General features: G+C 51.2%; 4 protein-coding genes across 4 annotated transcripts; 1 reads left to right on the top strand and 3 right to left on the bottom strand.

The window, feature by feature from the left end:
• Window positions 1-88: 88 nt before the first annotated feature.
• Window positions 89-3,653, bottom strand: MOGS (mannosyl-oligosaccharide glucosidase). Its single transcript, XM_051966051.1, has 4 exons — window positions 3,138-3,653; window positions 2,816-3,045; window positions 2,361-2,557; window positions 89-2,176 (listed from the first exon to the last, which is right to left on the bottom strand). The coding sequence occupies exons 1-4, from the start codon at window positions 3,541-3,543 to the stop codon at window positions 430-432; spliced, it is 2,580 nt and encodes an 859-aa protein (XP_051822011.1). The 5' UTR covers window positions 3,544-3,653; the 3' UTR covers window positions 89-429.
• An 88-nt stretch (window positions 3,654-3,741) lies between these two features.
• On the bottom strand, window positions 3,742-4,535 carry MRPL53 (mitochondrial ribosomal protein L53). The gene is made up of 3 exons (XM_051966055.1): window positions 4,203-4,535; window positions 4,012-4,124; window positions 3,742-3,925 (listed from the first exon to the last, which is right to left on the bottom strand). Exons 1-3 carry the CDS (start codon window positions 4,295-4,297, stop codon window positions 3,810-3,812), a joined length of 324 nt encoding a protein of 107 aa, XP_051822015.1. The 5' UTR covers window positions 4,298-4,535; the 3' UTR covers window positions 3,742-3,809.
• A 267-nt stretch (window positions 4,536-4,802) lies between these two features.
• On the bottom strand, window positions 4,803-11,057 carry CCDC142 (coiled-coil domain containing 142). Its single transcript, XM_051966052.1, has 10 exons — window positions 10,752-11,057; window positions 9,721-10,641; window positions 9,417-9,503; window positions 9,172-9,333; window positions 8,931-9,067; window positions 8,424-8,537; window positions 6,914-7,028; window positions 6,551-6,728; window positions 6,232-6,431; window positions 4,803-6,004 (listed from the first exon to the last, which is right to left on the bottom strand). The coding sequence occupies exons 1-10, from the start codon at window positions 10,816-10,818 to the stop codon at window positions 5,745-5,747; spliced, it is 2,241 nt and encodes a 746-aa protein (XP_051822012.1). The 5' UTR covers window positions 10,819-11,057; the 3' UTR covers window positions 4,803-5,744.
• Window positions 11,058-11,415: 358 nt separating this feature from the next.
• TTC31 (tetratricopeptide repeat domain 31) lies at window positions 11,416-24,506 on the top strand. Its single transcript, XM_051966057.1, is given in 18 exon segments — window positions 11,416-11,559; window positions 11,862-11,947; window positions 15,494-15,596; window positions 15,723-16,009; window positions 16,133-16,216; window positions 16,383-16,439; window positions 16,625-16,655; window positions 16,691-16,761; window positions 16,879-16,966; window positions 16,969-17,045; window positions 18,936-18,987; window positions 19,389-19,479; window positions 19,583-19,724; window positions 19,839-19,943; window positions 20,393-20,555; window positions 20,558-20,666; window positions 23,920-24,003; window positions 24,235-24,506. Coding segments are annotated over 18 exon segments (1,680 nt in total). The 5' UTR covers window positions 11,416-11,519; the 3' UTR covers window positions 24,245-24,506.
• The last annotated feature ends 349 nt before the right edge of the window (window positions 24,507-24,855 follow it).

Below are 24,855 nucleotides of genomic sequence, written 5' to 3'. Positions count from 1 at the left end.
ATTACTTTCAGCCTTGGGTAGAAGGTAGAAAAAAGATTCAAATGAGGGGCATTTAGAAGAGAGTAGGGGGACCATAAAGGACTATGAGTCACAGGAAGGCAATTTTTATTTTAGAAAAATAAACTCTTGACTTCACCACCATCTGCCACCAAGACTAATGGAGATGGGTGGGGTAACCCCTGAGATGCGTTCCAGGCATGGGACCCAGGAGCTCTGGAGCAGAGGAGCCCGCTCCCCGGCCCATCTCCCTCCCGTGCACCACACATGAGGCTCCTGACCCCCAGCAGCAGCAGCAAAGAGGGCCCAAGGGAGTGGTAGATGGGTCATTTCCTAGCAGGCCTAGGATGGATGGTGGTGGTTTGGGGAAGGCTGGGCAGCGAGTTGGTCCTGAGTTGACATGGGAAGGATTATGTGGAAGAATGGTGGGGATCAATAGTCCTCTGCCATAGCAAGCAGTACAAGACTGGTCCAGCCCTGGAATGGCCGGGAGCCCATGCCGTGACCATCCCGATCACTGTACTGTTCCCATAAAAAGCCTGTGTCCCGGTACTGTCGCCACACGTTACCCACAAGGTTGGTTCGCAGCTGGGTGTGGAGTTGTGATGCCTGGGCTTGGTGGGGCCCCTCCAGGTGCCCATAGTGAAATAGGGCACCCAATGCTAGGTAGTTAATATTAACCCAGACAGCCCCTCGCCAGTATGGTGGGTCGTGCTCTGAATTTCGCTGTCCATGGAGAGGGCTGGAGGCAGACAGTGAGCGCAAACCGAAAGGACTCCATAAGTGACGGCTGTCTGCCAGCAGGTCCAACAGGGGGCCTAGGTGTGGGGAGGTGGGACTCAGCAGTCTGAGGAACAGTGGAAAGAAGCTGACATAGCCCAATGCATCAACATACTGTAGATGGGGAGGACGGCCCACCACTCGGACCAGCCCCTGGGGACCCCTTGCAAGGCGAACAGCTCCTGTATGATTCCCAAAATCTGCAAAGACACCCAACTCGGGGGCCCAGTGCAATGAGTCCAGACCGCTCTCATCCCTCAGTTTGGCTGCAAGCTCAGCCAACTCAGTCTCTGCCTGAGTCTTCCCAAGTTTTTGTGCCAGCTGGGCCAAGATATTGGCACCAAGTGCCATCCAGCAGCGCAGGTCCAAATGTCGCTCATCTGGTGATGGGTGTGAAGCTCGAGGGTAGTCATCCAGGCCTGAGGGCAATGTCTTGGGGTTCAGCAGACCAGGAGCAGCCTGGTCGCGTCCTCGCCAGCGATAGGACAAAGGAACAGGGCCTGCCTGGCTTTGTTGGAGCCAAGAGAACCAGGCCTGGAGACGGGGGAAAGCTGTACGTAAGAAATCCATATCAGCAGTGTCTCCACTGTCCAGCATGCGCATCACAGGCAACAAGAGAGTTGGGGGATTGGCATGGGCTGCTCTCTGTACTAGGAACGGTGGTGGGACCCGGACCCGGGCCTCATCTCCCAGCACCTGCTCTCGCCCGATCCAGCCATCAGCATTAAGCAGTCCGAGCCAGTGGCCCAGGGCCTCCCTGGTCAAACGTGGCTCCCAACAATACACCACAAGCTGGTGGAAACCTTCATCCCACAGAAAGCCACGAGGGAAAAAGGATCTTGAAGGGACGGCTGTGAAGAGTGGAGCTGGAGGAAAAAGGGATGGGGCTGGGGCCGGGTCCTCTTCAGGTCCTTCATCATCCCCAGGATCTGGTAGCACCAGGCCTTGTCCATAGAAATAGCCAAAGCCCCCCAAGAGCCCACTTAGGGCTGCTTGACCCAGAGCCTGCTCTCCTGCACTCAGGCCTCGTGCTCCCAGCCTGAAGGTATCCTCAAATCGGTCTGTGAAAGCTGTGACATGGGTGTCCAGGGCCTGGGATAATACTGGCCCAGCCAGACGACCCCCAGGACGAGATTCCCCCCAGCCCACGCTTCCTGATTCAAAAACCAGCTCAACTCGGAAGGGTGGCTTTAGCGTCAGCTGCTGGACCACAATCTGTCCTTGTGCTGAATGGCCTGATTTCAGGCTTTCCCCTTCCCACTGAGGGGATCCAGGCAAGCCCAGATATCGCTCTGGAGAACCACCAGGGGGGCGGTGCTGAAACCATCGATTTAGCCGATTCTTCACAGCTTCCGTCAACAAATGCAACCCTGGGCTGGGCATCCAGAGACTGTTGTAGCTATGGAAAACAAGGAAAAAGTCAGTTGGGAAGAAGAGAAACTGAAAAGGACAAGAGGATAGGGGAGAAAGATAGGGCAGAGGAGAGGAAAACATTAGAAGGCAGGTTGACATGAAGGGACGGGACAGAAAAATGGACCAGGATCCCCAAGGGAGCTGGAGACCAAATCCTGCATTGCCATTACCTGCCATGTTTCAAGGCTGTCCCTTTGACATTGGTAGGGGGAAGAAGGATGAGGCGGAAGTCACCAAGCTCCTCCGTGTGGCCATCAATGCCATTCAGCTGCCCCCCTGTCCCGGGCTCTGGCCTCAATGTGCCCTGTCCGTCAGTGGCCACGTAGAAGAACAAAGAGAGCAGAGGTAGCACAGGGCTCTCTCGAGTCTGAAAAGGTGGAAATTGGGAACGAGATGTGGAAAAAGGCATCACAGCTGCAAGCCCTAAGCAGCTTCTCACCACCCCCCTTGCTTTAAATGGGAAAACTAAGGGAAATGGTCCTGTTTCTGATTTCTACTGGGACCTCGTGTTTTAACGCATTAATGCAGTGGGGGTGCTGGGGGGGAGGCAAGGAGATGCGGTAGAACCCCCGGGGACGCGTTTCACACCCAATCTGCGGCGGTCCCAGAAGGGGAGGGGTCTGACCTGGGGCTCAGCCGTGATCCTCCAGCTCCAGTCCCCGCCGTGGCTTCCGCCCGGCCTCTTCACAAACTCGGTGGTGAGCAGTAGGGGTCCGTCGTGCAGCCGCTGCCGCCCGAAGCTGACCCCATCGTGCAGCTCCCAGCCGTAGGGGCCCATCCCGTCTCCCTGCTCACACGTGTGCCGGAGCTGGCCCGGCATTCCTGGGGGGGTCCCTTGCTGCAGCCACATCAGGCCTGGGGATTCGGGGGGAGGCAGGCGAGATCAGCTGCCGTCCTTCGTCCCTCCCTCGCCCAGTCCTCCCGCCCGCCCAGTCCCCCGGGATTACCCGTGACGGGCGCGCGCGGGCTGCGGGTCTTCATGCCGAAGTAGACGTGTGGCCGGTAAGTGCCCCAGAAAAGGTCCGGGGCGGCCGCGGCGCTGGAGCTGTTGGGCGGCAGCGCGGGAGGCGCCGGGTGCAGGGTTACGGCGCGCCTCGCCCGCTGCCACGCCACGATTCCGCGCCAGGACAGGCCCAGGCCAAGACCCAGCGCCAGCGCCAGGCCCAGGGCGGCCAGAGCCGCGGTCCCCGGCCCCTGGCTCCCAGCGCCGCGACCTCCAGGCCCACGCCGGGGCCCCGAGCCTGGCCCCACCCCAAACCGGCCCTCCCGCCTCCTGCCGGCCTTGTCCGGAGCTCGCGGCCCGGGGGCTTCCGCGGGAGGACCCGCCCGGCGCTTGCGTTCTCCCCTTGCCATCCTGGGCACCGAGGCCACCAGACGGCTCAGGAGACCGCCACACACCTGCAGCCAGGAAGACCGAAGTCTTCGAGCTCAGTAAACGGAAGTGGCGCGTTGCCCCGCCCACCGGCTCGCGTGCAGACCTCCTCAAGGTCCGCAGCGTCTTTTGCCTCTCTCATTCCGTAACCCAGACAGACACAAGGGTACAGGCGCAGATCGCAATGGCTCACTTTTATTTGCTCCTTCCCTAGCCCATGCCCCCATCTCCCCGGACGCCAAGACCCTCAGCCCTTCTGCCCGGAAGAGGTGGTGCTCTTGGCCAGGACTCGAGAACTGAAGGCTGCGAGCATCTCCTGCGCTGTGAGGTGGGCGCCGCGAAGGATCAGCCGGTCTCCGTCTCCTGGAGAAGTTAAAACGGCGGTCAAGCGGGAAGTTTAAGAAGCCGGGGGCGAGTTTGGGGAGAGGGGGGCCGGGGCTCGGACGCACCGAAAAGCACGTCCACGGAGGGCTCGGAGCCGTCGTGCCGCACGTCCACCTGCACGGTGCAGTTGAGGTTGGAGGCGCGCACCTTCTCGCTGCTCACTGCTTGGAGGAACTGCCTAAGAGGAAAAAAGGCAAGAGGAGTGAGCGCTTACCAGGAAGAGCGAGCAGGGTAGGGATCAGGAGTGTCCCGTTACCTCGTCGCCTCCACGTTGCTCTCAAAGGGGCAGAAACGAACCAACACTCGCTTAACCGCCTGCAGCCCCAGCTTCCTCCCCGCAGCCCCGGCCATGTCGCCCTCTAGAAGTGCCGCAGCCCCGGCATGCCGGGAAATGTAGTCCGCGCCAGGCCCGTAAAAGGGCGGAGTCGCGAGTCCGCCCCAGCGCCCTCCAAACCTCCCGGAAGAGAGCTGAGGCGGCAGAGGCAGGCAGCCGCCGCCAGGGGCCGCCTCCGCGCTGTATTGGGTCCTGTGACCTCTTAAATCCAAGGCGAGTTTGCTTTTCTCCAAGGTTTGGGGGCAGCCCCACGTCCCCCGGGCCAACTGATCGTACCTTCCTCCTATCCAGCCCTCAGCCACCGACTTCTCTTTGAGCTCCCACCGCTTTGGCAGAGGCAGCCACTCTTCCCGCCTGCACTGTTGCACATCCTCAAGATGCTACTAGATGGATCTGTCTTTAAGCCTTGGTTCCATTGTGTCCAGTTTCTGCCCAAGATCTGTGGACAAAGTCCAAACTATCAGGGCATCAAATCTTGTGCAGACCCTGGATGCTGCCTACAGTGCCAAGTGCCCCCCTCCACACCCCAGGGACGCTCCCATCATCCCCATTTCCAGAAGGAGCTGCAGAAATCTTCTGCATACTTAACAGCCCAGTTTAAATCCCTTTCCTTATCCACTCAACTGGAAGGCATCTCACTTTCATTCTAGCTGCATTAGGCTTAAGCACAGGAAACCACCTGAATAACCTGTCCAATTGCCCAGTTATAGATAAGGAAACCGAGGCCTGGAAGATGAAGTAACTTGTGGAGTGCTGACAAGAGACAAGTGGACAGCAGTCAAGATCTCAAGTTCTCAACTCTAAGTCCTTGGATTTCCTTACTGCTGTACTGTCTGGATCCATTCCTTTCTCTTCCCTAACAGTCTGTGAGCCAGTGGAAAACAGGACCCCCATTCCATTCCTCATCTCTCCCTGGTAACCTAGTACAAGACCATGCATGACTAAGTGCTTAATAAATGCTTCCTGACATGTGAAAATTAGGGCCTGGTTTGTGGCTGGGGGAGGAGGACTAGTTTTGTCAAGTTAATTCCGAGCACATCAGCCCTGAGTATGCAGGGCAAAGAGTTAGAAGATGGGGGCAGCTCTCAGCACTTACACATGCAGAACTTCTTGGTTCCTTCCCTGCGTTGCTGCAGTTACTTATGTTTAGTCTAGGGCATGAGATTCTCAACCTTTAGACCTATACAAAAGTCCAGACTTCCTGGGCTCCAATTTCTTTGAATTTGTAGTTTTGGGCCCCAGTGTTCTTGGGAGCAGGGTCTCCAACCTTGTACATTTTTGGGTTCCAGGCTCTTGTTATATAGCTGCAAACCCTGGGCTTATGCTGATTCCAAGGGAGTGAGCTCTTCTAGATGCCTCTCACTTTGATTCCAGACTTGGCTGAGACCCTAGTGTCTAAAGAATTCTAGGCTTCTTTGGGCTTGTTGTTCTGGCCTCTATTTTCCCAGCTTTCACATTCTGTTATCAGGGTTCAGGAGTAGTTCTCATGCAAAGAAAGCCAGGCAGATGCCATCGTGGGGATCGGTGCTGCCGAAGGGCCAGCCAAGCCTGCTGGTTGCCTGCCAGGTAAGCCTCGGGGTTGGGTCCTCCACCCCGAAGATTGCTGAGAAGCTGAGCCGTTTGGACAAAAGTAACTCCAGGACGAAGGGAAGGCGGTTCTAGGTTCTCTAGGCTGTTGAGGCTGCTACTGGGTAGTTCAGGGATCTGGATCTTGTTACAGGTACCTAGTGAGATTAGAAGGTAGAATGAAAAATAGGTCAGTAGATGAGTGTGGGGGTGACTGGTAAGTTTGTATACACAATAGAACAGAAAGCTAGCAAACACCTTGATGGCTCCAGAGGTTACAGATAGAACTTGGAGGTCCATTATAATGGGTTGTTGTCCTGGGATAGCAAGTGGGTCACATACATACATGAATGCTTATGGGAAGATGATGGTAAGAAAGACTTACAGCAACATGGAGACCCTCCATAGGTACGGTTCCTCGGCATTGGCTGCTGCAGCAGACACAACAGGGCCCCATCTGCCCGCTGGAAGATGCTGAGTGTGAGCAAAGCCTGACGAAGTTCAGGGGATAGACCCCATTGCTCCTCTTCTAGCAAACTCCGAACCAATGCAAAATCCTGCCTCAGCTGCAATGCTCCCTGCAGGCTGAGATTCAGAGCACGGTCAGCCCCCAGACCCAATTCTCATTCTTCCTAGCCCATCTCCTTTCTCCATCCTGAGGCCTTTCCACAGATATTTCCTCTTCTTTCCCATTCCAGGCCTACCTGAACCGTATCTTCTGTGTGAGAATGTGGTTGAGCCAGGCATCAAGAAGTGCAGTTAAGGCCTCTGTAAGTGGGGGCCCTTGGGCCTGGGGAGACAATCCCTGTACCCCCTGCAGCACAGGTCCCAGAACAGCTCCCACTACCAACTCTGCATAGTCACTGGGGATGCTGGGAAGTTCTGGGGGAGGGCAGAAAGCAAAGTTCAGAAACCTCTCTCTGGGGAGAACCATGGGGACATAAGGAGAATGGGGAAAGAAGGGCACAGGGACAAAGAGACTGAGTTGTAAGCTTACTGAAGGACTGTTTGAGGGAACCAAGGAGAGTGAACTCTAGGCCCATTGGGAATTGAGGGTGAGGAGTTACCAGATCGAAGCCTGAGCTTCCAGTGACGACCCTGGGGCATGTGAAGCTGGAAACCCTTAGCTGCTTGTCGCCAACATTCTCGGGAGAAGAGACACAGATACTTCTCAGGCAGGACCTGAGAGGGTGAGAGAAAAGAGTTTGCACTGGGCTCTGCCCTAGCTCAAGCTTACACAGTTCTGCTTCCCTTTCTTTGCCCCAAATCTCTGAAATTAATTTCCAGATAGAAAAAAGCATTGACACCAGGAACAAGCAGAAAGAGGCATAAAAGGCCTGACAAAGAACTCCCTCAAATATTCTGGAGAGATCCTGGAGTTTTATGAGGAGCAATTAATGAAACTGTCCCTCCCCTAGGGTCCATGGAGTCACCACCACTGAGCACTCATCTCAGGGATGACAATGACAGAAAGTGGCAGCAGCACTATCTTGATGGACAACAACTGACAACAAGGTGGGTACTCGTTTATTGGTAAATGAAGAAATGAACTCGATACCTGAAAAACAGTGACCCCGTGAAGAAGTCAAAGAAACATGGGAAGACTAACATGAACTGAAGAAAAGAACTAGAATATGGGTGTGTGCACCCGTATGTGCATAACCATGTGGACAAATACACAAATGTAAATGAGCAAACCGAATCCAAGCATCTCTTTCTGCCAGCTGTCACTAAGTAGCTTGTCCTTAGCCAAGGGTTCATCTTCTATTTCAAGCAGTGGGCCAGAAACACCGATGATTTTCTCAGATAATGTCACTTCCTACACTTGTGCTTGTCTCCTGGAGCCTCTACTTTCACCAGACTGTACATTACTCAGATTGCTCCCTGGGGTTCCCACAAGCCCCTGGTTCCTCCCCTAAGGCTTCCCCAACAATTGCCACATGACAGGCCCCAGAGATCCTCCTGTCCCAGCTTCCCTCTTCTCTTTCTTCTCAATCTCTGGGTATTTTCATGGCTCCTGCTCTACATACAGGGAATTGGAAGGCTTTGTTCTCAACTGTCTATTCTGTGGAGAAATCCCAGCCCTGACTTGTCTCACAAGTTCCAGTCTAGTCATCTCCAAGTTCCCTTTTGACAATGAAGTTTAACATAAAGAATATAGGACTGATGGCAAGGAGATCTGAGTTCCAGTCCCAGAACTACCACTCATGGGCTATGCATAGGACAAGTCCCTTCTCCATGTGTTTCAATTTTCCTATCAGTAAAATTCTTTCTAGCTTTAAGATTCTCTGATCCTAGTATTATCTCAAATATAGTGTCTTAACCAGGTTCATCTCCAAAAAACCACCTATATTTTAGCTTCCTCTATTTTGTTCCTGGCAGAATGTTATTTTCCCAGTCATCTGCTCTGTACTTAGCACTAATCTATGGAATTCACCAGCTTAAGGAAGATCAACAGGAATCCTAACCTTCAGAAGGCAGTCCCATCCCAGTCTCCAAAAGTACTACTGTTATCAATCCAGTTTTGTTTTCACAATTACATCCCCCTCTTCCCCAATTACTCTTTAATCCTCTCACCTGGATCTGAGCTATCAATCTCCGAATTTCTTTTCCCAGCTGCCAGTTCATCTCCAGTACAGATGCTCCTTCAGAAACCAAGGCTGCCAGGGCCTCTGCCTCACACAGGAGAAGCTTTGGAGAAAGCACAAAGATTAAGAGTCCAAACTAGACCTTCAGTTTACCTGTCCCTACCACAATCTACCCATTCTCACACTTTGAGTGACTTCCTTTGGGAAACATTCATAGAAATAACAAGCTCAGATCTCAAACAACACAGTAAAATTCTCTTTGGTCATACCTTTTCAAAATCCCTCTATCTCCAAGACTGCCCCTTTCCCAGAGCACTATTCAGAGATGATGACACTCTACCACACTCAAATCCTCAAAGTCACTTGCACTACTTTTCCCTGCCAAGGACTCTTGGTCATATACACACACATTCTCTGCCTTCATTGTTCTCCTCATGTCTCAGAGAGACCTAAGCAGTCCCTTCTCCCCTCCTTGCCCAGAACAGGAGATACTCACAGGCAGTTCCCTCTGGGTCAGCAGCAGAAGGGGTCCAGGGGCCCATGAGGCCAGATACTGCTGACATTTGCCAAGGAGCCAGAGGGTGGTGGCCTGAAGAGTGCAAAGCCCAAGGACTAGGGGTGGTGGTCCTGGCCCTGGGTCAAGGATGAAAGAGACAAAGTATCAGAGAAGCAATCCTAAAAACAGAACTTAAGGGGAAAGGCCTGGTATCCCATCACCCCCAAAGCCCTGCCATCACCTGGAAACTGGCAGGAAGCAGATCCTGGTTCTCTATGGGCAGAGATGAGTAGAGGAAAGAGCTGTCGGAGGAGATCAGTAGTATGCATGCAGGGACTGCCATCCCAGGACATGGACACGATCCCACGGTCTCCACGAACAGATCCCAAGGCTCGACAGAAGCCTAGGAGAGAGGGAGGAAGAACCAGTGTGGGAATGTGGGTGATTTCATTGCCTTAGAGCTCAATAACATCTCCCCTACCTCACCTTGGTCCCATGTCCAGGTCAGTGTCTGTCGAAGCAGATAGTGGCACAGGGAAGCCAGTTCCTTCTCACATTCCTGGGGCAAGGACGCTGTAGGAAGGGAAAAGAGGTGGCCATCCAAACCCGGGTCTCATAAATCACACAAATGGAAGAGAGGCCTTCTCCCACCCAGCACAACTTCCCTCAGGTAATGCTATCGGCGAGAAGGGGATTGTGGCCCTCAGGTAATGACATCAGATTCCATATGGGCAAGAACCACAGTTCTTCTCTCCAAAGCTTTTAAACAACAGGTCTCCCAGTCCCTTACCCTGATTCAGTGCCTGTCTCAGCTCCTGCACAGCCTTCTGAGTGTCTTCCCAAGGGCCCAGTCTCCGACCAAGGTTCTGAGCACATGCTACCCAGAAGAGACTCCAATACTGGCCCCACAGCTGCCGGGACCCTCCCAAGCCCCGAGAACCACTCCCCGGAGCCCCTGTGTCTCCCAGCAGGCCCAGCAACCCAGGGAGCAGCTCCCGCTCTTCCCGACAAAGCGTGTGCAGCTGAGTGCGCAGCTTGGATTCCTGCAGGGCCATCCAGAGCCTCTCTGCCCCTTGTCGGCCCCGTTCCCGGGCCAATAGTTTGAGTACCCGGCTAGGCGGGAAGGGCTGGGCTGCTCTGGGGATGCCCCCGACGGCCACGGCCAGCATCTGGTGGTAGACGGGGAGAAGCTGGAGCAGCTCGCTGATCTGGGGCACCAGGGCGGGGCTGGGGGAAGCCTGGCCCAGGCTCTTCAGCTGCTCTTCCACGGCCATGTCCAGTCTCATCACGGCTAGAGCCAGGGGCCGTGCCAGAGGCAGAAACTGGGGGTCCCCGGGGGCCCGAAGGCACAGGGAGGGGCCATGGGGGCTGTGTGGAAACAGCTCCCAGCAGAGCGGGGCCAGGGCGGCCAGGGGCCGCGGGGCCCGCAGGAAGCCCAGCACATTCTGCAGAGAGCGGGCGCAGTCCCGGGCCACCAGCAGCTCCTCGCGCTCTCTCTGCAGCCGCAGCAGGACGGCCCGGAGCCGCTGCAGGGCCACGGGCAAGCCGGGTCCGGAGAAGGAAGACCGCCTTGCTCCCCTGCCGGACCAGTCCGCCTCTTCTCCTTCCCGGACCGTCCCATCCTGCCCCTTAAGGGCCCGGGTCCACCACGGTTGACTTCGGGGCGGCCACAACGGTCCCGGCTCGAATTTGCTGTCCTGCCAAACACCACCTGAAACGCAGCCAGCGCACCAGCCTGACCCTTCCGCCGAACCACGACGCTCCGCCCCAAAGGCCGAGCTTACAGACTCCTCCCCCGACCGCGCCCAGCGACATGCTCACCTGGCTCCCCCGGGGGCGCAGGCCACAGTGGGGGCAAAAACCCCCCAGACCTGGACGTTCGCGACATGGCCGCGGCGGGGGCAGGGCAGGGTCAGGGTGGCTGGAGCGGGGGCAGAGTGGCCGCTGGCTTAGCGATCGACCCAGCCCGAGACAGACCCGACACTGTCAAAGATCCCACCACACACACGGCGACCCCACAGCCCACTCCGCCATATTTTCGGGAGAGAGGACCCCAAGTGACCACCTCAAACCCACTAGGGGTAAGGGGCTGACAACCGATCCTTCTTTACAGCGACTGTGGCCCCAACGCTCCCGGAAGTTGATTAAAGAGGGCCACGTGACAGGTGGGAAACTAACGGCCAGTCATCACGTAACAAGATCAGCGCCGATCTCCGCTGCACGGTCTCCCTTTCCCGGGAACTCCCTCTGCCAAGAACAAAGATGGCCACCAGGCCCTCTATGGGCTCCCTCTTGTCCTCAACAAACATGGCCGCACAGATATGTTATGATCTATGCCCTCTGCGCTCTTATCACAAAAGCGGTCCTCGTCACGTGCCTCGTTAAGGACTTCCCAGCCTCCAACTAAGATGGCCGCTCAGGTGCGCCGCAACCGGGGGCTTTGACGCCCAAGAGTTTAGCTGAGTCTGCGCTCGCGCCTGCGTGTCCAAGGAGTGAGCGCTTAGTCTAGACTCGCCCCGCCCAGTCTTGGCCTGAGCTTTGGAGGCGAGTGATTCCCTCGTTCTGCTTCCGGGGCACCGAAGGCGGGAGATGGCGCCAGTTCGAAAGAGCGACAGGCGCTTGCATCTGGGTGAGGGGGTGTAAAGGTGGAGGGTGAAGAGGGAAAAGCCAGATTGGAGTGGGGGCTGACTTCCCTTTCCCCTTAGACTGTCACATAGGAACCGCCTTCCCTTGCGCGGTTCTCGCTATCTCCCGAATTACTTACCTCCCGTTTCCGCTTCCGATCGGTGGGGGCGGGGCCAGGAGAGGAGGGCGTGATGGGGGGGAGGAGGGGGAACGGTAGGGGAGAGAGGGTCGGGCAATGGGGCGGGGGCAAGGGTCTGGGAACGGTGGGGGCGGGGCCCCTGACCGCGCTGCCCTTGTCTCCCGCAGCTTGCCCCATCCAGGACAAGCCCCCGCCTTGGGATGCCGACCCCAGGTTCTGCCGGGAGTTTGGGCCTGAGGATTATGGAGATGAGGTAGAGAGCCTCACGGCCCTGGGCCCTGCGACCCCGGCCCCCCTCCCTGTCCTGGATACGCTTCCCGGGCTAGCTGCGCCCCGGCCGAAGAGGCCCCGAACCCCGTCCTGGGGGAACAAAACACGTAAAATGATCCAATTCCTCGGGGCCCTGGATGAGGACTAGACTTGTGGAGGAGAGTAGGAGCCCCCAACCCCGCCCCCCCCGGGGGTCGGTCCCAGTGCTGCAGAGCCTGGACTGCTGCGAGCAGGGGTCTGTCCTAAGGATTTTGGGATGTCCCCGAAGATTTTAGAGGAGAAAGGTGGCCTCCAAAGGCTTATTTAAGGGATTAGGCCAGTGACTGCACAGAATCAATAAGGGCAAGTACTCCAGCCCAGTGCTGCTTAAACTTGGCCCACTCTGGACCCCTTCTCAATCAAGAAATTCTTACAGGACCCGTTCACTAGCTATAGAATAGTTATGCAAACCAGACAGGTGCTCATAAGAACCCATCATTTCACAAAGCTTTGGGCTAGATCCCAGCTTCTTAAATTGGGGTCCACAACCCCATATGAGGTCTCCTACCTAAATATGGGGGTCTTGAAATTATGATTTGGTTTGCATACTATTTTATATATCTACATATCCAGGGTTCTATAACAATTTGGGGGGCAAAAAGGGGCTGTGAGTGGAAAAGGAAATGAAACATGGAATTGCCTACTCTGTGTCAGGCACTGCTAAGCACTGCTAAGTTGTAAAGGGAGCAAAAAAATTGAGAAGTCCTTATCTAGATGGGAGGCACTGGATTTGAATAGTGGCTTGAGAGGGGGTGGAAAGGCAGTGAGGAATCTAAAACATTTCCAAGAGGGATCAAGGCAGTTGGGGACCAAACTGGATATAAGGAAGTCCTTTCTACTTTGGCTTGTATTTGTATGGGATAGAATCGGAATTAAAGGCATCTGGATGGCACAACATGTACGGCTGGGCTTGGTATAAAGGATACTTGGGTTCTAGTCCTGCCTGATAAGTAGCTGCGTGGTCCTAAACAAGTCATTGAATCCCTCTCGGTCTGTTTCCTTGTCTCTAAAATGGGATGAGTACCTACCAGCAGTACAGTGAACCTCAAAAGATTTGATAGATGTAATGCAACTTTGAAATTGTTATGGAAATGTTAGTTATGTGACCATGAAAGGAAGCATGTGTCAGGCACTGCTAAGCTGCAAAGACAGCTCTCTGTCCTTTCAGGAAGCTTAGATTCTTTCCAAAGGTGAAACGCGTACACATTTAGAATATACAGAAGTTACAAAAAGCAAATACAAGGTGATTTCACAGGGAGATAGGAGCTGAGGGAATCAGAAAAGGTCTCCTCAAAGAGACGATGCTTGAAGTAACCTCTGAAGAAAATTCAAAGTTAATTCATTCCAAATATGTTAGTATCCCTTGAAATATATGAAGTAAACTAGTGAGAGAATCTTAGGAGGGGAAAATTTAGCTATATAGACTAAGGTAATACCCGAAAACAATTATGGAGCAAGTGAGAAGGCAAAAATAGCATTGTGAACTCAGCAACACAGTTCAGTATTCAAATTAGGCAGCATTATCTGTAGTGGATCAAGTCTGCTTGGTCTGTCTTTCTCTAGTAGTGAGTTGAATAAGGAAAGGGGATGCCAGTGGTGGAGATAGTCCAAGTTTGAGCTGTTCATGTCAGACAAACAGGCCCAGGATGTTGATGCCCCAAGAGAAACTGATAGGATTCAATAAGGAAAGAAGGAACAGTGACCAAAGAGAAAGCTAGAGCTGGGAAGGGAGCATACAATAGAGATCCAGAAGTGAGAGGAGGGAGATGCAAAAATGTAGGGTTTACCTTGATCTTGTTTGATTGATGATAGATTTAGAAGTTGCTGACGGCAAGAAGAAAAAATGTCGAGGGGTTAAGGTTTTTGAGAATGATGGCCCAGCTGCAGGGATTTGTCCATGATCCCTGAATCCTTGAGCAGTATCCTTAGGGAAAAAAAGAGTAATGACAGGAAGAAAATGTTTCTCAAAGTAAAACGCAACAGTACGCATGAGGACAGGCCAGGAGACTGAGGATCAGAGGTGCCCCTACCTTTTCCAATTCTGTTATGCTTTTGACTCTAAAGGAACCCCCGTGAAAGAACCAGACTATCAGGGGGTCAAGTTGAAGACAGGAACTCTAGGGGATTACATTTCCTTCCCACCAAAGAGACAAGACCTCCTAAAGAGCCAAGGAATAGTCCTTCTTGCTCATAACTCCTTGAACTCAGGGCTCCAGAATTTGGAATTAAAAATAAAAGTGGTCCATCTCCTCTGATTATTCCATACCCTGTTAAGACTTCTCTCCCCTCCCCTAACTCTAAAGCCTTGTTACCTTAAGGAGTTGGAGCGAGTATTTTGAGGTGGGAGGAGGGTAATTGTCCAGATCCTTAGTGGAGATAACAGAAACCAGCTGTGCCTTCATTACTTCCTTGCTGTCTTCTAACCTGTTTGGCCCCATAGGAGTCCCTCCTTCATGTGGTTGGGTCCCAGATCATTGTTTTATTGACATCCATGTAAACCAGACATATGTTATTTTAAAGCTTATTTTAATTGTAATGATTTTGTTTGGTGTTCTAGTTGAGTCCAACTCTTTATGATCCCATTTTGGGGTTTTCTTGACTGAGATATTGGGATGGTTTGATCATTTCCTTCTCCAGCTCATTTTACATATGAGGAAACTGAGTGATCAAGTAATGCAGAGTCACACTGGGTTTTCCTGATTCCAGATCTGGTTCTCTATCCACTATGCCCCCTAACTGTCCTTTAATAGCAATGGCATTTATATAGCTCTTTAAGGTTTTTAGAGCTTTACAAATATTGTCATTGATTCTCACAACTACCCTGGGAGATAAATGCTAGTATTATCTCTATTTTATAGATGGGGAAACAAATAGGCAGAGGCTAAATGACATGCTTGGATTCATACATTTTGTTAATGTCTGAAATAGGATTTGAACTCAGGTCTTTCTCCCTCTTCCAGTTTAGTGCTCTATCCAGTGTGTCACCACGGTGCTTTTTGCTCCCTAGACTTCCTTCAGTCCCTTTTGTCTAGTAATTCAGAAATATGGCTTTGTCAGTGAGCTAGAGTCTTGGCCAGGCAGAAAAGGAAGATTGTTTAAGCCCTATTTCTCACCCACTACCCACATGCCTTGGACATTAGCTATATTTAGTGAAGCAAATATTTTAAAAGACGACTTTTATACTTCATTGATATGATCAAGTGACCCAATTCCTATATCCCCAGTAGCTACAGGTCATTCTGGGAGCAGGAGTCCAAAGGCAAGGGAGATTCCTAAACAGAGATTTAGGCCAGGTATGAGAACCTAATTCTACCCATGACCCTTTGACCCCTGTGCCTCCTGTTCTGGGAGGGAAATACTCCTTTCTTCCCACTACCAGTGAGTAAACGTTTTTTGAAAGCTGGGATTTTTTTTTTAAGAGCATTTGCACTTTCCTGCCCTTTACTTCCCAGTACTTCTCCCAATTCTGCCCTCCATTCCTCCCTTCTAGGACATAGTAGCTTTCCTTCGGAGGCTCATGGCACGTGACCCTCATGGCCGACACCGAATCCGAATGAATGGAAACAGTGGTAGACTACAGCTGTGGCATTATGGTGAGGAGGTCTTGAGGAGCATCTGGCAGGGCCTGGGATATGCAGGGATGCTGATGGGACCACCTTGGGGAGGGGAGTATAGAAGCCTCTGCCCTTATCTCACTCTTGTCCGTATTTTCTTCACAGACCCCAGCCTGGATGATTTCTATGATGAGGAGGAGGAAGAAGGGGAGGGGGAAGGGGAAGGGGCCAGGGGTAGGAGTAAAATTCAGAGTACCCTTTGTGGTTTCCAAAAGTCCCTTTTATGCCACCCCTCTAGAACTTGGTCCAGTCCCAGCCCTAGCCCCCCACCCCGGCCTTGGTCAAGTCCCAGCCCCCCACGATCAGCCTTTTCCCGTGGCCGTCCTCCCAGCCCTCTTGGCCCATCCCTACTCCAACTGGAAATGCCCCAGAAGCTGTTGGTGACTGAGGAGGTAAGAACCCTAGATTGAAAGCCCTTTACCTAGTGCTATGTGTTACTTCCATACCCCATTAATCTAGACCCTGTGTCCCCCCATACAATTTCTCCTTGTGCTCCTCCATCTCTTTTTCACCAGGAAGCTGACCGCTTGGCTGAGGAGCTTGTGGCTGAGGAGGAGCGAGCAAAGAGACGAGCAGAAAAGAAACGACTAAAGAAGAAGGTGGCTGGGGAGGGGACTCCTTGAAGAGATGGGTGGGGGGGTGGGGATAGGGAAGTTGAAGAAGGGCCCAACCCCTTGCAGTGAGACTTCTTCATATGGGGTGGGGGGAGAATAATCTCAGAAGACTGCATAGAGGGGAAGCCCTCATCTGATGGGTAAATTGCAGCGACAGAAGGAGCGGAAACGTCAGGAGCGAATGGAACAGGAGAGTGGGGTGGGCAAGGTGAGTGGGGTGTCTGGGGGAGGGACAGGAAGAATCCTTGGGGAAATGGGTTTGTAAAGATTGGACGAATGAGGAGGGACAGAGGGTGCATGTAAGAGGACATGGGGTCATTGTGGGGGTGAGACAAGGTGATTGGCCTAGGAGGATGGCTTAAGTTGACACTACTTCTCTTGAACATCTCTAAGCAGGTAATGGATGGGGCTGCAGCAGCAGCAGGCCAGCAGCAGCAGCAGGCCCAGCAGCAACAGCAGGCCCAGCAGCAGGGGCAAGCAGACTTACCTCCAGCCCCCAAAGCCCTAGTCAGGGTAGCAGCAATGAAGAAGTGAGAATGCTTTCCTTCCTTTTCCCTAAACCTCCCAAGTTCTCCTTCCCATTCCCCATAGCTTGCCTGTTCCCTCATCCCTACTCTGACCATCACCAATTTCTTTCTTATGCATAGGAAGAATTGGATTTGTCAAGCACCTTTGTGTCCCAAGCCCGGCGCAAGGTTGGTGACAGACCTCCAAATACCCGAAGAGATAAAGGGTTGAGCCTGAGCCCCACAGCTGGAGCTGCCAGAGCCCGAGCCCACAGGAAGGGAGCAGGCGTCTGAGTCCTCAGCCAGAGGTGAGGTCATAGTTAGGGCTGGGACAGGTTAAAAAAGGAGGATCTGGAAGGAAGGGTAACTGTACAGATTGGACTTTTTAGAGTAGGTGGGGAGCTGGTTCTTTAGAGGAAGGCCATTTGCTGAGAGTTTTTCCTTCTCCCCTCCTCCTCATTTCACATCTTCCAAATATCATCTGTCACTACTTCCTGTTTCACACCCCTGCCTCCCATTCAGTGGCCCTTCTTGCCTTGGCAAATTATTCTACATGCACAAGTGATCCATCCCACTTTCTCCAGCAGATTTTCCCTCTCTCATTTATCTTCAATCTTTCCTTGTCTACTAGCTGCTTTCTTACTGCCTCCAAACATGGCTATATCTCCCTCATCCTCAAAAACTTTCCAGGATCCATGTTCCTCTCCCTCCCATCTCTCCTGCCTTAGGAACCCTTAGAGAAGGCTATCCACAGTAGGTTCCTCCACTTCCCTTACTCTCAATCTCTTCTTAACTCTCAACAGTCTGGCTTCTAACCTCATCACTCTCCAAAGTGACTCTTCCTTGCCTGGAACTCCCTCCCTTCATTGCAAAATTTAATGGTCTTTTCTCAGTCCTTATCCATCTTGACCTTAGCCTTTGACACCTTGTCCTTGATCCTCTCTTCTCTCTAGGTTTTCGAGACACTCCTCTCTCCTGGTTCTCCTCCTAACTATTTGACCGCTCCTTCTCAGTCTCCTTTGCTGGATCTTCATCCAGGTCATGCCAGCTAACAGTGGGGATCCCCAAGACTCTATCCTGAGCTCTCTTCTTCTCTTCCTCTATACTGTTTCACTTGGTGATTTCATCAGCTCTCATGGATTCAATTATCATCTTTCTGCTAATGATTCTCAAATCTACTTACACAGTCCTAACCTCTCTGCCAATCTCCAGTCTTGTGTCTCCAGCTACTTGTGGGACATCTTGGATTGGATGTCCTGTAAACATGCTCAACTCAACACGTCCAAAATTGAATTCAATTATCACTTCCCTAAACCCTCCCCTCTTCTATTCTTCCCTGTTATATAGAGGGCACCACCATTCCCGGCTCCCCCCCCCCCCCCCCCCCCAGTTTTCCAGGCTCGCAACTCCTTATTCTCTTTCTCCCCAACCATATCAGTTTTACCTCAGAAACCTCTTTTTGGTGTATCTCCTTCTCTCCTCTACCACTGTCACCATCCTGGTAAAGAGCCTCATCAACTCACTCCTGAACTACTGCAGTAGTCCAATGGTCTGTCCATCTGTCCTCTCTCTCTGTTCAAGTGATCTTCCTAAGGGAAGGTGTGATCCCCTATATGTTAGCAGCTCCTATTCTCCTCCAGGATCAAAGATAAAATCTTTTGGTTTTTGTTCAGAGCCATTCATAACCTTCCCCAGCCCTTTTCCCATGTTCCTAACCCTCCTCCCATCACTGCCTCCCCCAGCTCAGCACTGCAGTGCCACTGGTCTCTGTTCCTTGGATTCAGCACTCCATGTATTCCAGGTATCTTCCATTAGCTTTCTTCCTTGCCTGGAACTCCCTCCTTCCTCATTTCTGCTTCTAGGCTCCCCTGCTTCCTTCATGTCCCAGCCAGAGTCCCACTTTCTATAGAAAGCCTTTCCCATCCCTCTTAATTCTAGTGCCTTCCCTCTGTTGATTATTTCCATTGTTCTGGAATTCTCATATGTAGCCTGTATACACAAAGTGGTTTGCATGTTGTTTCCCCATTAAACTGTAAGCTCCTTGGAGCAGGGACTCTTTTGCTTTTCTTTGTAACCCCAGCACTTAGTGAAGTGCCCAGCACATAGTAGGCACTTGATAAATGTCTGTTGACTGACTAACTGACTGGGACTGGAGATAGAGTGAAGCAACCTGCTCCAGTTAATATCTCCATCTCTAGGCACTCCCTGGATTACAGGCAGCTGCCTTAAGGCAGAGCCAAGAGTTAGCAGGTAAGATCTTCCCCTGACGCTGAAGTGACATAGGCCCTGCTGGTCTGGTAGGGGCACCTGTGTCCCCGCATCTCCTAGTAGATTATGACTATGGTGTTAGATGTCATCTAGTCCAGCCCTCAAGCAGCTGAGGCCCAGCAAGACAAAGGCGACTTGCAAAGAAAGTAAGTGTCCAAGCTGGAATTTGCACCCTAAATTCAAATCTGGCACTTTCCTCATCATGTCATGAAGCCTTTGTGCAGTCCCTGTTTTTAGGGATTCCTTACTTTGATGGGAAGAAAATGGAACCTGCTCTAAGGGAGCTCCTAATCATTTAGGAGAGACATAAACATTGTCCCCAGGAGACTCCTGGTAAGGATAGGGAGCCTTCATCCCAACTGAGCCCTAATCTCCTTCCCTAGAGCTGGGTACAGCTGCAGCCTGGAGGGGCTTGTATCAGGAAGCTGTGCTCCTCTTCACGAAAGCTATAAAGCTCAACCCTCGGGATTACAGGTGGGCGGGAACCATGGGAAAGTGTGATGGCTTGGATTGGCTGGGTTGGGGGGAGGATGGCTTATGAGGGCACCCTAACTTCTGGTTCCTGTGTCACTTACAGACTCTTTGGGAATCGGTCGTTTTGCCATGAGCGGCTGGGCCAGCCTGGTTGGGCCCTGGGGGATGCAAGAGTTGCCCTCAACCTGCGACCACAATGGCCCCGGGGCCTGTTCCAGTTGGGCAAGGCTCTGGTGGGACTACAGGTATTGGGGACAAGGAAGGGAGGAGAGGCAGAAGGGACAAGATATGTGAGTGTTAGCTTATGGTTATATATGTGGTTGACTTGACTGACAGACTACTCCTCCCACTTCTCACAGAGGTTCAAGGAAGCAGCTGATGTGTTCCGAGAGACTTTGGCCATGGATAAGTCCCAACCAGATGCTGTCCATGAACTCCAGCAGTGCCTCCTTCAGCTCAGTCTGGTGAGGTGCCAGGCTGAGGGTCCATATAAAGCAGAGTCCTCCTCTAAGTACATCCTTTCTCTCCTTCTTCCCTGCTCCTCTTCCTCTCTCTCCTTCCCCTCTTCCCCCCTCATTCTCACTCCACAGCAGCCTAAAAGGGGAGGCTTGGGAGGGAATCCACATTGGCAGCACAAGGTCAGGCATAATTTCCTCCCGCTCTACAAACTGAGTCTGGAGAAAGGATAATAGAAGGGTAAAGAACTTGAAAGATTCTGAGGAAGTAGTCTTGGTTGGGGTGTTGATGGAGAGGTAACAAATAATACAGATCAGAGTTTTCTGAAAAACGCTTAATCCTCCTCTGACTTTAGAACAACCTGTTGGATTGGGGAGTGATATGAGAGAGGGAGTAACAAAGGAGGACTTGTGGGGAGTGATGAAATGGAGTAATGATGGGGAGATTCTCCTCTCAGCAGGAACATCAAGGGGGAATCCACGGTGCAGCTTTGAAACCCAGGACTCCACAGCAGCTACCCCACTCAGAGGCTGGGGTCCAGGGGTTACTCCCTCTAAGTCATTCTGCTGCAGTATCCTCTCAGATCCAAGGCCTCCTGCCTCCTCCACGGTTCCCCTCTGCTCTTGGCCCATCACCCAGACTCAGAGTGGTGGTTTCTGGTCCTCCCAGCTTCAGGATTTCGCCAAGGCAAGGGGCATTCTAGGACAGCCACCACGCCTGCCTCCATCCAGGTGAGGGCCAGCTTGTCTCTGTGTGTATCTGCCTGTCCACCAAAGAGGCTACCTCTGTCCATCCCTTTGGGCAGGCCTGTAATATCTACTCCCCATTTCTCAAGATAGGAGGGACATGGTAGTTCTCTGTACATCAATGGGAGTGGACTCATTGGTTTTCTCCCAAGAGAGGGGATAGCCATACTCAGCCCTGCTCATAAACTTTAGCACATGTAACTGGCCATCTCGGACCTCACATTAACAGACACAGTTGCTAGGTTCTGAGTAGCACCACAGTAGTCCAGGCTATCTGTCCGAGGTGCTATTAGTCATGAAAGGCTGGCTTAGGGTAAATTCTAAGCTCATGTCAGACTTCACTTTCTCTCCCTGTTCTTTTGTTTGGAGGTGGTCATTAGCTTCTTTGAGTCAGATGCTTCATTCTGCAACTGTTGGCACCCCTATGGTGCTAGTGCTTGCTCCCTCCCTTCCTGGAAGAAGGATCAGGCTGTTCCGACTTAAGAAATGATCCTCTGTTTTCCTCAGAGTATCTGAGGCTCTCAGTGTGGGGGTGGAGTATGCCCAAGGTAGCTTGGGGCCCTATTTGTGGCTCTTTCTTTTTTGTTGTTGAGTTGTTTTCAGTCCTGTCTAGCTCTTTATGACCCATCTGAGATTTTCTTGGCAAAGATACTAGAGGGGTTTGCATTTCCTTCTCCAGCTCATTGTACAGATGAGGAAACGGAGGCACACAAGGTGAAGTGACTTGTCTAGGATTACAGAGGTAGAGAGCATCTGAGGCCAGATTTGAATTCAGGTCTCCCTGACTCCAGGCCTGGCACTCTCTAATTGTCCCTCTGTAGTCCTTTTTACTTGGAGTAATCATGTATCTAGAACTAAAAGTTCCAAATTAGAGGATCTTAGATCCAACCTTCTTATTTACAGATTAGGAAGCAGGCCAGAAGTGAAAACGTGACAACCCCAGTTACATGGCCCTAAGTGGCAGAGGGGGAGTCTCTTTAAAGTTAGCATCTAGTCCATCCTTCTCTAGAGGCATGGTATCCCTCAAGAACACTCTCTTGCCCACCCCTCCCAGCCTTGAAACATTACTTGGAAAATTCCCTCCTATAATTTTTTTCCCATCTACCATCCAGGAAAACATTAACTCAAGTTGTCAGCTTTCTCCCAAACCTGTTGTCCTGATTATTCCTAACAGGTTTTGCCTGTGCTGAAAGGGAAAGGGGATGAAAGAGGTCAGAGGGAGAGGAGTTATCAAAGTCTCTTTCCTTATAACTGAGTATCACTTTCTTTTGGGGCTCTCCCCACAAAATATATGATATATTCAAGCCTTTTGTCCCCCATGTTTTCTCTAGGCTAATTCTTCCTACGTCCTTCAACTATTACTTAAATGGCATAGCATCTAGTCAGTCCTCTCACTCCACTCTAGACCTATTCCAGTTTTTTCAGTGTCCTTTAAGTGTGGCACATAGAACTGAACAGTTATTTCAGATATGCTCTTACTAAGGTTGATTATTTTCCTTAAACTGTATACTGTACCTGTGGTGATTTTCTTCTTTTAAATATAATAGTTCTCTCTGCGAGAGAAGGTAGGTTTCTCGGGGAGGTTTTCTGGGGGCAGCCTTAGTATCAGTTCAGATCAATAATTACCTCAAATATAGCCAGCTGGTAAAAATACAAATGTTTATTTCTCCTTTCAAGTCTTGTCTCTTTCCTTGGGCCCAGATAGCTAGATTCTTAGAGGCCTATCTCTCTGCTTGGTTTCAAGAGCTTCCTCGAATGTCTCCAAATCCAAAGGTTTGTCCTTCAGCCTCTGCCTCTGCTTTCTTCAGCCTCCAGCCAGCACAAATATGGATCTGTCTCTCTTGCCTTCCGAAGTAATTCTCTCCTGGCTCTAGCTCAACTCTGACTTGTGGCTTCTTCTGACTTGATGCTCTCCTCTCCATGTAATTTGGCTGAATTCTGTCTGAGAGCCTCTGTCTGAATCTTATATATGAGAAAGAAGAATTGTGGGATACAAGAGAGAGGGATTATGGGTTTCTTCCCAGAATGCTCTCTGGCCCTAAGAGCTTCAAGGGAGGTATGAATTCACAAAGTTACAAAGTTTACTTTGTGAATCTCCCATACTTGTGAACTTCAATGAGTAAAAGTGTAAACACAAGCAATTAATTCTACTTAGTACCTTGTTTCAGGTTCTGGCTCAAAACATCAACTCTAATGAGTTAGCAGTTTCTAAAGATTCCAACAGTACCTGTGTTAATATATTGACAGTCACATCATACTTCTACTTTATATGAAGGTTGCATTAAATCCTAAACTTTTTTCACATGAGCCAAGTTTTGTATATCTTGGTTCTGTTATCCACTGTGTTAACTGTCCTTTGATTCATGAAGTCTGAAATCCCGTTTGCCCCTCTGTGCTTTCATTCAAGTTGTTGACACTCTTTGGGTCTAGTCCTTCAGCTCCCAGTACCCTTAACCTTGTCATCCTGCACACTTTCATGAGACTGTTAAATACTTTGCTTAGGTGTACGGTATCGGGTATTCCCCTGATCTACTCAGTCCAGTAATCCTGCCACTGAAAGGAAATAAGGTTAGTCTGGCATGAGCTCTTGATGAACTTAAACTGCCTCTCAGTAATCCTTCCTTCCTATTCTAAGTGTCATCTTCTATTTCGATCCTAGTCTAAACCATTTTCTTTCATTCATAATTGATCCTAGAATTTTGCTGGAAATCATTGTGAATTAAAAGACATGCTCTCATTTCTATATGGTCTTCAAGCTCACAGACTTTTTCCTAATGTACTACAATGGGCAGATGAGATTTCCTCAGAAATGTTAAGTCACTTAATATGACAGTAAGTGAAAGAGTCTTTAAGCTCCCCATCTGAACATGAGATCTTTAAATGTACCTGAGCTGCCATTTGCATAAACCTTGTGAAGAACTGGGTGTTCTGGGGCAGCAAGGTAGTACATTGGCTAGAGCACCAGCCCTGAAGTCAGAAGGACCTGAGTTCAAATCTGGCCTCAGATACTTGACACTTCTAGCTGTGTGACCCTGGGCAAGTCACTTAACCCCAATTGCCTCAACAACAAAAAAAAAGTGTTCCCTCGGATCTCTGCCCTTCTTTCTGCTACCTCTCTTGGGGAGGGGTCATGCCCGGGATGTCGGGGTGGTCTCTGACCATGAGTTTCTGGGGTGTGGTGGGAAGGTAACAAAGCTGCACCCTTATAACCCTTCATTGCTTGCTTGTACTCCACCAGATTTGGTCCCCGACCGTTTATCCTGCCGGTCCCGGTTCCAGTTCTATTACCTTCAGTCCAACACCTTCAATTGCCAAAAACCTGGTGAGGAAACTTTCTTCTCTAAAATTACTAGAGCTTTTTAGTCCTCAACTCCCTCTGATTTTCTTAGACTCCCCCTACTCACATTTACACAAATGAACAAAAAAATTTTCTCCTCCCTTTCAGCAACTATACTACGCTCTTCCCTCTCAGTATCTGCTTTCTTCCTGATATTTTCTCACCACTTTTCCAGCTTTGGTCTCCCTTCCCTTTAACATCCTTCCTTCCTCATAGGAGCCTCTAGCAAAGTTTCAAGGCCAGTGCAGCGTGTGTGAGCTTCATATGGGCCCCCATTTAGGACCCTGAAGATGATTGCTGTTACTAGGGGCCTGTGTGTCCTAAGGCTCTGGGTCAGGGCTCACCTCCAGCCCGATGCCTGGTGTCTAATGAAGGTACTGTACTGGCCAGATTTGGTTACTGGCAGATGAGGCAGAGCTTTGTGTGCTGGACCCCCTTGCATTCCAAGTCCAGGAACTGAGCTTAATAAAATGTTCTTCAGCCTCAAACATCTTCTGGCCTTTTTCTATCAAATACATCCAACTTCTCCCTTTTCCCTGAGGTGCCTGTCAATATCAGGGAAGACTTCCTACAGGAATTAGCTTGGAGATGTCTGAACTGGGGGGTGGGGCTGGGAGTGGGGGCTATATAGTCTTATTCCCATGAACAAAGGAAGAGAGCTGGATGGGACTTCTTGGAAGTAATTGCCCAAAGCCAACCCTCTTACTCCTGAAATTAATTTCCCCCCTTCCTGACCCCCCATGGTGCCATGAAACCCTTAATTATCTGGGCTTAGAAACCCCCTTGACTCCTCCCTCTTCCTGACTTCCCAGTCAACAAATCCTGTCCTTTCTTCCC

Source organism: Antechinus flavipes, chromosome 6 (assembly GCF_016432865.1).
Source record: "Antechinus flavipes isolate AdamAnt ecotype Samford, QLD, Australia chromosome 6, AdamAnt_v2, whole genome shotgun sequence".
NCBI classification, from domain to species: Eukaryota; Metazoa; Chordata; class Mammalia; order Dasyuromorphia; family Dasyuridae; genus Antechinus; species Antechinus flavipes.
Note: the sequence above shows the minus strand (reverse complement) of the source record. Positions and strands in the feature narration are given on the sequence as shown.

Excerpts from the sequence above, each read along its gene's own strand:
- MRPL53 (XM_051966055.1), bottom strand. The coding sequence starts at position 4,297 with ATGGCCGGGGCTGCGGGGAGGAAGCTGGGGCTGCAGGCGGTTAAGCGA. Across the intron at positions 4,125-4,202 it reads AGCAACGTGGAGGCGACGAG|GCAGTTCCTCCAAGCAGTGA; the intron begins GTAACGGGACAC and ends TTTTCCTCTTAG. Across the intron at positions 3,926-4,011 it reads CTCCGTGGACGTGCTTTTCG|GAGACGGAGACCGGCTGATC; the intron begins GTGCGTCCGAGC and ends TAACTTCTCCAG.
- CCDC142 (XM_051966052.1), bottom strand. The coding sequence starts at position 10,818 with ATGTCGCGAACGTCCAGGTCTGGGGGGTTTTTGCCCCCACTGTGGCCT. Across the intron at positions 10,642-10,751 it reads TGCGCCCCCGGGGGAGCCAG|GTGGTGTTTGGCAGGACAGC; the intron begins GTGAGCATGTCG and ends GCTGCGTTTCAG. Across the intron at positions 9,334-9,416 it reads GACCTGGACATGGGACCAAG|GCTTCTGTCGAGCCTTGGGA; the intron begins GTGAGGTAGGGG and ends CCTCTCTCCTAG.
- MOGS (XM_051966051.1), bottom strand. The coding sequence starts at position 3,543 with ATGGCAAGGGGAGAACGCAAGCGCCGGGCGGGTCCTCCCGCGGAAGCC. Across the intron at positions 2,558-2,815 it reads GGATCACGGCTGAGCCCCAG|ACTCGAGAGAGCCCTGTGCT; the intron begins GTCAGACCCCTC and ends CCACCTTTTCAG. Across the intron at positions 2,177-2,360 it reads ACAGCCTTGAAACATGGCAG|CTACAACAGTCTCTGGATGC; the intron begins GTAATGGCAATG and ends TGTTTTCCATAG.